At 52.1% G+C, this 8,851-nt stretch overlaps 1 protein-coding gene across 1 annotated transcript in view; it reads right to left on the reverse strand.

Moving 5' to 3' along the window:
- LOC109924447 (Snf2-related CREBBP activator protein) overlaps positions 1-8,851 on the reverse strand; it is a gene marked incomplete at its 3' end in the record, with an annotated part of 37,323 nt that extends 28,472 nt beyond the window's left edge. The window contains exons 1-5 of the mRNA XM_048620925.1: positions 8,786-8,851; positions 7,001-7,239; positions 2,377-2,646; positions 1,746-1,931; positions 565-705 (exon numbers count right to left, since the gene is read on the reverse strand). Of these exons, the coding sequence (XP_048476882.1) occupies positions 565-705; positions 1,746-1,931; positions 2,377-2,646; positions 7,001-7,045 (642 nt within the window). The remainder of the gene's footprint in view (positions 1-564; positions 706-1,745; positions 1,932-2,376; positions 2,647-7,000; positions 7,240-8,785) is intronic.

Genomic DNA, 8,851 nt, shown 5'->3' on the forward strand with positions numbered 1-8,851 from the left:
CGGGAGAGGAGGAGGTGTTTGATGGGGTGAGGGGGGAACAGTACAGGAAACTTTATTCTATATCTAATACCATGTTCACACCTTCAGCAAAAAAGGCACCACCAGAACGCCATCCCATTTACTGAGAAAGACCTTGCTCTCTCCCTGTTCCAACCTTTGAGCGGGTGTAAGAGATGCCCTATCACCAGCCCTCAGAAGGTACGACGTTCAGTGGCCAGGAGCCTCGGGCTACAAAGGGAGATGGAGGTCTCAGACAGGACCTTACTGAATGGTAGGCAGGCTCGGAACTCCTAAGTGGGACTCAGGATGCCGCTGGCAGGACCATCTGTTGCTACACATACGCACACCACCCCCTCACCTCCCCAGGTGACCTACAGGACGGGGTGGGAGGGGGTTGCACTCCTCAGCGGCATTTCCAGAGCAGACGGGCAGTTGAATCCAGAGTCGCACGTGGGAGCGGAGGACAGCACAAGTCCCTTCCCTGCAAGCGGTCACCTGCTGGGGAGTGGGGAGTGGGGGGCACAGCTCCCCCACACGGAACCCAATGCCCATCCCCTGCCTTACCTTCTCCACGTTAGTCCAGAATTGCTTGACGTCTTTGGCGATAGAGGAAGCAATGCGCCGCAGCTTGACCTGTTCGTCCCTCTTGGCCCTCTCCTCTTTCTGCCTCTGCTCCTCGTGGAAACGCAGGACTGTACGGGCCACCTACCGGGCGTTCCGTAAAAACAATAATGAACGAGAGAACGAGATGATCATCAGGTGAGGGGCAGAACCTGTTGGGAAGGGGAGGTACAGAGGGAGCCATAGGACAGGGTCACGGGTGGTGCCCTAACGAGATCCAGACCACAACCCCAGCTTTCATTCATCAGACTGAATCCGCCAACGTCCTTGGTACCAAAAGCCAGACAGACATGTAGTCACAGCTGCTTTATGGTAACACAAATCAGAATCCCTACAGTGTGGAAGCAGGGCATTCGGCCCATTGAGTCCACAATGGCCACCCGAAGAGTATTCCAACCAGACCCACACCACCCCCCACCCTACTGCTGCAACTCTGCACGTCCCATGATCGGCCCACCCTAACCTGCACATCCCTGGACACTACGGGCAATTTCCCATGGCCAATCCCCCAAAACTGCACATCTTTTGAACTGTGCGAGGAAACCCACACAGTCGCCCAAGGGTGGAATCAAACCCAGGTCCCTGGCACTGTGAGGCAGCAGTGCCAGCCACTTGTTAGCTCCTTCCCTGTTAGCAACGGGGCACAGGTGGAAGGCAGCATGCAGACGCAACAAACGCACCCACCTCCCTCCCGATTAGAAAGGCAAACCGGGAGCCCCCCCCCAGACTGCCAGGACATTCCTGGCTGCTGGTCAGACTGTAACTGGAGCATGGGGTACAGTCCTGGTCTCCTCACTTCAGGAGAAAGCTCACGTGGCTAATTCCCAGGGTGGGGCGTGGGGGGTGGGGGGACCAGAACAGAGAGGAGGATGATACTGGGTGGGATTCCCAAACCACCCCCCACCCTCCCACGAAAGAAGAGCAGAGGGTGCATCACTGAGTATGCTCAGGGCCGAGTTAGAGAGAGTTTTGAAGGACTGGGGTGGGGGATGGTGTTTTTACACAGGAACGAGGCCACGATGCGGTCAGCCACTGTCTCACGGAACGGCAATGGCAAGCTGGAACAGCCCAATGGCAGCCTCCGGCTCTTTCGGATCAGGGTCCGGTACGAGGTCGGCTCTCACCTTCCTCGCCACACCGCGCTTCCAGCGGCGCTCCTGAGTGAAGTCGGCTGACAGCCACTGCATCTCCTCACAGAGATAGTCCCAGTGGGACTTGGGCCTGGCAGCCTCCTGTACCCGGTTCAGTCGCTTCAGGGACCACAGGCCCTCCCTCCGCAGCTCGGCAATACGATGCTCGATCTTGGCCTCCTGCAGCCGGGGTGGGGGGGTGGTGGTTGCAGGACAGAGAATAAATGAACACGGTTAACATCGAGAGCAGCAGACTAACCCATAGGCACAACAGGAAGGGGAGGGGGAGAACCAGGAAGAGAACAGAGAGACAACACAACAGGAAGGGGAGGGGGAGAAAGAGAACAGAGAGACAACACAACAGGAAGGGGAGGGGGAGAAAGAGAACAGAGAGACAACACAACAGGAAGGGGGGCAAAGCGAGCAGGGAGCCAGAACAGAGACAATGCAGGTGGGGAGTGCGAGACAACATGACAGAATGGGGGTGGAGGGAGCAGAGGGGGACAGTGAGAGGGAGAAGGCACCTACTCTGCCGACACTGCTCTGACTCGCAGCCAGCCATTTCTGCCATGAGCTCGTGTTGTGTGTGTGTGTGTGCGCGCGCGTGCACACGCGCGGTACTCACATGCTTGGCCTGCTCGGCGATCTCGGCGTGAGCCTTGTCCCAGGCCTGTCCCTTCACAGGCTGGTTGCAGGGCCCGAGGTCAGGCACCCACAAGCCGCAGGCCAGCTCCTCCGGTGGCTGGAGCTTGGGCGAGGCGAAGGTGGCAGGTCCGTCCAGGGAGTCATTGGTGAGCGAGCCCACATGAGCAGGGGAACCACCCGCACTGGAGGCTGGTGAGGAAGCGGGTGAGACTGGGCTGCTGCCAGTCATTCTCTCCTTGCTGTGTGCAATCTGCAGAGAGAGACAGAGAGAAGAGACAGACAGGGAAGAGCAGAGTGGTTAGTAAAAACAGGCAGCACTGCACCAATAGACACACACCATTCACTCAACCAGCAGATGCTAAGCGCTGCGCCACCCATAAATGTCTTTTGGCAAAAAAGGATTAAAGAAAATCCCAAATCATTTTGTACATATATACAGAGCGAGAAGGTAGCTAGGAGGGGGCAGGTCCACTCAGGGACCAAGGAGGGAATTTATGCATGGAGCTGGAGAAAGTGGGGGAGGTTCTTAATGAAGACTTTGCATCGGCATTCACTGAGCAGGAGGACATGGCGGATGGTGAGCTGCAGGAGTATATTGATACGGGGTGGCACGGTGGCTCAGTGGTTAGCACTGCTGCCTTGCAGCGCCAGGGACCCGGGTTCGATTCCACCCTCGGGCCTCTGTCTGTGTGGAGTTTGCACGTTCTCCCCGTGTGTGCGTGGGTTTCCTCTGGGTGCTCCGGTTTCCTCCCACGGTCTGAAGATGTGCAGGTTAGGGTGGATTGGCCGTGCTAAGTTGCCCCAAAGTGCCCAGGGATGTTTGGGTTAGACATGGAAAATGCAGGGTAGGGGAATGGGTCTGGGTGCAATGCTCTTCAGAGGGGCAGTGTGGAATGTTGGGCCGAATGGCCTGTTTCCACACTGTAGGGATTCTATGATTGTTAGGGCATGTCAAAATTTTGAGGGTGTTGGGTGTTTTAAGAAAGGCATTAAAGGAAGGCTAAATCCCCAGAACCAGGCAGGATCTGCGCCAGAACGCTGAGGGAGGCAGGTGGACAAAATCTCTACCCTCTTTAGTCAAGGAAAATCTGGGAAATTGCAGGCCAGCTAACCTTACATTGGCGCTAAGGAAATTGCTGGAGAAGAATCTTGGGAATAAAATTCACTCACATCCAGGGGTGGATTGTTAATAACAGGCAGCACGGCTTCGTGCGAGGAAGCTGGTGAGTCACAAGCTCGATGGAGATTTTTGCAAGAAGCGACAAGAGGCGATTGTGTGGGGCTGGGGGAGCAGGGCAGTAGATGTCTATCTGAACTTTAGCAAGACCTTTGACAAGGTCCCTTATGGCAGGATGATATAGAAGGTGAAGTCACATGGGATCCACGCTGAGCTGGTAAGATGGATACAGGACTGGCTTAGTCACAGAAGACAGAGTAGCAGTGGAAGGAGGCTTTTCTGACCGGGGACCTGTGAGCAGTGGTGTTTCTGCAGGGATCAGTGCTGGGACAAGTGTTGTTTGTGATACATATACACAAAAGTGAATGACTTGGAGGAGAATGATTAATAAGTATGCGAACAACGCAAAGATCAGGGGCAGCTGCAGGATATAGCTCGGCAGAGATCTGGGTGAAGAAACGGCAGATGGAATTTAATCTGGACAATTGCGAGGTGATGCATTTTGCAAGGCCTAATGTAGGAGGAAAGTATACAATAAGTGGCAGAACCCTTAGAAGCATCAACATACAGAGGGATCTAGGCACACAGGTCCCTCAAAGTGGTAAAATGGTTTAAGATGGGCAAGAAGACACTGTATATGGCATGTTTGCCTTCATCAGCAGGGGGGTGGGGGGACATAGACTACAAAACTTGGCAAGTCATTATTGCAGCTGTATGGAACATTAGATAGGCCACATTTGGAATACTGTGTGCAGCTCTGCACACAGTGGAGAAGTCGGTGAGGATACAGAAACAGTTTACCGGTACATTACCTGGTTTGGAGGGTATTAGCTATGAGGAGAAATTGAACAGACTTGGTTTGTTTACACATTAAGGTTGAGGGGCGAATTTACAGAAGTTTACAAAATCGTGGGGCATGGACAGTCAGAGACTCTTTCCTAGGGTAGAAGTGTCACTTACTAGGCGATGTAGATTTACGGTAAAATGGGATATGTTTAACACTGCCAAAGGCAAGCCCCCACGCACAGAGGGTAGTAAGTGCCAGGAATGCACTGTCAGAGGTGGTAGTGAAGGCAGATACAATACTAACGTTTAAGAAATGTCTTGACAGATATAAATAGGTAGGAAATAGAGGGATTCGGACCACATCCAGGCAAAAGGTGTTGTTGTTCATTGGGAGCTGCTTTGATTCTAAACATTGCACCCCATCTTGTTCACTCTGGCACCCAACTTCAGGTGCTTCTAAATTTCAGGAACAGCACCTCCCCTCCTTCTGGACCTGTGCCCACTGCCGTTCAACATTTTCTTTCTAGACAAACCCCTTCATTCCAGGGACCAGCAGAGGGAACCCCCTCTCAAGTGTCGATACGTCACCACCTCCAGCACCCCACCTCTACACCCCTCCCCACCTCCAGCCCCAACAGGTACGGGCCCAGGCCTCCTTGGTTAGGACAAACCCCCTTTCCCTGTAACAACGCCAATTAAAGCCATCCTCTGGGCCCAAGCAGTCAGCCACGGGGCCCAGTCCACTACACCCCCCGAGGGTGTGAACGGGTCTCATCTCTTACTGCCAGGGGCTGCTGGTTCACAACCCCAAGGCAACACCATGACCACCCGCACCCCACCCAGCTGCAATAGCAAGGGAAAGGCCTACAGTGTGAATGGGGGTGCAGGGAAAGCAGTGGGGAGGTAGGCTGCAGCACACAATCGTGGCAGGGGCTGGACGCTCCAGAGCCACAAACAAGATCAGTCTCAGGCTCCTGGCTGATTTTTCTTTTATAAAAAGGTGTGGTGGTGAGGGGAGACACAGAAATGGACATTCACCACATCAAAAAGGCACCACTGGGCTGCAGATAGGCAGAACAGAGGTACCGAGGGCATAGCAGAAGCAGTGACCTAGCAGCAGGAAGGAAAAGTTGCGAAGAGGACATGAGCAGAACGGGGGGGGGGAGATTGTTTTACTTTGGGGCTTTTTGGGGAGCTATCAGTATGCCGGAGAGGGGGCAGACAAGATTAACCAGGATGTTGCCAGGAATGGAGGGTTTGATAAATAAATACTGCCTGGAAAGGCTGGGACTTATTCCCCCACAACAACATAGGAGGCTGAAGGGTGGCCTTATAGAAGTCCATACAATTACGAGGGGTATAGATAAAGTGAACGATGAGGGTCTTTTCCCTAGGGGCAGGATTTCAAAACTACTGGGCACCTTTTCTTTTTATAAAAAGTCTTTTACCTCTCACCTTAAAAAAAAGGGACACAAGGGCCAATTTTGTTTTAAAAGAAACTACACAGTGGTTCTTCTGTGAAATGTCAGAGCTGGTACACGTGGAAACAGATCCTTCGTCCACGCCAACCAGATATCCTAAATTAATCTAGTCCCATTTGCCAGCATTTGGCGCATATCCCTCTAAACCCTTCCTATCCATGTCCCCATCCAGATGCCTTTTAAATGCTGTAACTGTACCAGCCCCCTCCACTTCCTCTGGCAGCTCGTTCCACACACGCACCACCCTCTGCATGAAATAAGTTGCCCCTTCGGTCCTTTTTAAATCTTCCCCCTCTGGTTTTGAACTCCCCTACCCTGGTTATTCACCCTATTCAGGGGAACCCGTGGATGCGAGTACAGCTACAACATTTAAAAGACATGTTGGATAAGTACACGAAGGAGAAATGTTTGCAGGGAAATGGGCCGAGCGCAGGCAGCTGGGACTAGTTTAGTTTGGGATTATGGTTAGCACAGACCGCTCGGTCTGAAGGGTCTGTTTCCGTGCTGTTTGGCTAGGAGTACTGATCAAACCCAGGCAACGGTGGCACAATTGTAGGTGACACATGGGACCCCTCCTCTGGGCAGAGAGCACCCTTCAAAAATCACTGGGAAAATCCATTAGCTGGTGGGCAGAGATGGCGCTGCCACTTGTGGGCAAGACCAGAACAAGGAGCCAATGATGCAAGGGTGGTCATGAATAAATACAAAATGGGAATTCAAGAGAAATATCACACTGCACAGAGAGCAGGGAGAATGCAGAATTCAGTGACGCAGGGAGTGATCAAGGTGTACAGTACTGATTCAGTCATTAGGCAGTACAGCACTTGGAATATCCCTGAAAAAGACAGACACGTCTTTAATGTTTTTCAGCTTGCCTCGTGGCGAGGCCAAATGCAAGAAGGACATATTTTGAACGATCACGACAAGTGATACTGAAGGCTTCGTATGTAGTCTTCTTGCTTTTGTCCTGATCAGCGCAAAACCACATTTGAGCTTTCTGCATCTGTTGTTGCTTTTGTTTTGGGCAGGGGAGAAGAGGAGACATGGACAAACACCAGGGTGAAAGGGTTAGGAGGATGTGTCGATGGGACGGGAGGTGGCTCAGCACGAGGGACTAAGGTAAAATGCCCCAACTGGGCACGCTGTATGCAGGCCGATACCTGATTATGGTGCGTGTTGTAGTGGAGAGGAGAGTTGGTCTGCATCTTACACCCGCCAGCTCCACCGCTGATGCCGAGACCCTCCGCGAACTCCAGCGTGGCCAAAGTGCTGGGGACCTGCTGCAGGGCATACTGGGTGCTGACCACATTCTGTACAGCTGGTCTCGGGGACGAGCTGTCCAGGTACTGGGTCCCCTGCTGACCCAGCCTCTGCTCGATGCCACTGAAGAATACCCCACCTGCAGGGAGAAAAGGGGATGGGCTGGGTTAGGTTAGATACAAAAGTAAAAGTACCCTCCACTTTAAACTAAAAGTGAAAGTAAAGCTCCCTCTACACTGTCACCCCACCCAAACACTCCCAGGGACAGGGACATGGACAGTACAGGATTAGATACACAGCGAAGCAACCTCTCCTTTTAAACCAAAAATAAAATGGAAAGTAAAGCTTCATCTAGGTGTTTTTTTTAAAGACCAAAAAGGAAAGATTTCTTTATTCTTCAAAACTAAAGTCAAGCTGTCTCAATTCTGATCCCATCAAACACTCCTGGGACAAAAACAGCACTGGGCGAGACAAGAGTAAAGCCTACTCTACTCTTAACATGAACACAGATCTTCCTCTATGCTATCCCCGAAAGCTCCCAAGACAGGGATGGCATAGCGCAAGATAAAGCTTCCTCTACACTTTTAAACCAGAAGTAAAGCTCTCCCCAAACACTCCCAGGACAGGGATTGTAGAGATTTAGAGACTGTAAGACTCTCTTTCCACTATCCACAAACACTCCCAGGACAAGGGGCAGAACAGGGTTAGATACAGAGGAAAGCTCTCTCTAGTGTCCCCACTCATGGGGGCAGAGAAAACAAGGGGTTAGATACATATAAAAGCTCCCTCCACTCTTTTAAACCAAAGGTAAAGCTCTTTCTACTCTCTTAACCTCAAAGTAAAGCTTCCTCTGCACTATCCCCATTTAACACTCCCATGACAGAGACAGCACGGGGTTAGATCCAGAGTAAAGCTCCCTGTACATTGCCACAAACACTCCCAGGGCAGGTCTCCAACAACATGGATTCATTCCCGCTTCCAGTCAAACATGAAACAACAGTGCACCTTGTCAATCGTGGACAGGTTTAGGGAAGAGACAAGTCATTCACTGCAGACTTCAGGGAGATTTAGAAAAAGGGGAACATTTTTTTTAAAAAAATTAATCAGTCATGTTAGGGATTTGGAAATAGGGTTGAGAATTTTTTTAAAAAACGGGAGCTGTCGCCAGACGCAGGGTTCCAGTCAGCAGGCACAAGTGAACAGGACTGGGATAAGCTGATCATTCAGGAGGGGAGAACGTGGGTGAATGGCTGACCGTGACTGGGAATAGTTGAGACACTGGAGGAGCTGACAAAGGGTTCCCTCTCCAGACAGGGGTCTGAGTCAAACAGCGTTACAGAGGTAAATGGAAATCAAACAGTATGGCTGGTACAGCCTGGTTCTGCCTCAGAAACCAGGGAGAGGGACAGAGTCGGGAACTCAGGCAGGGGGCCAGGGGGCCGAAAAGGACAATCTCAGTGGCCACCCAGGAGAAACTGACTGTTCGCGGTCCTGAAGGGGTGGGGGTCAGGTAAAGGGGTTTTGGGTTTGACAACTGGGCGCTGTGAGGGGAAATAATACTCCCTGACTAACACACGGTGCGGGACAGCGCTCCCTTCTGGACTACACTATCAGCGCGCTCACCACCACAGCACCCACACCCCCCCTCCCCCCCCCCCACCCCAGGGGGCCGCTACATTCCGTACCTGGATGCTGTGCAGTCTCCCTGAGGTCTGTAATCTCTCCTTCCACGATGTTTGGTTAAGATACAA

This window comes from Rhincodon typus, chromosome 49, assembly GCF_021869965.1.
Source record: "Rhincodon typus isolate 14 chromosome 49, sRhiTyp1.1, whole genome shotgun sequence".
Lineage (NCBI taxonomy): Eukaryota > Metazoa > Chordata > Chondrichthyes > Orectolobiformes > Rhincodontidae > Rhincodon > Rhincodon typus.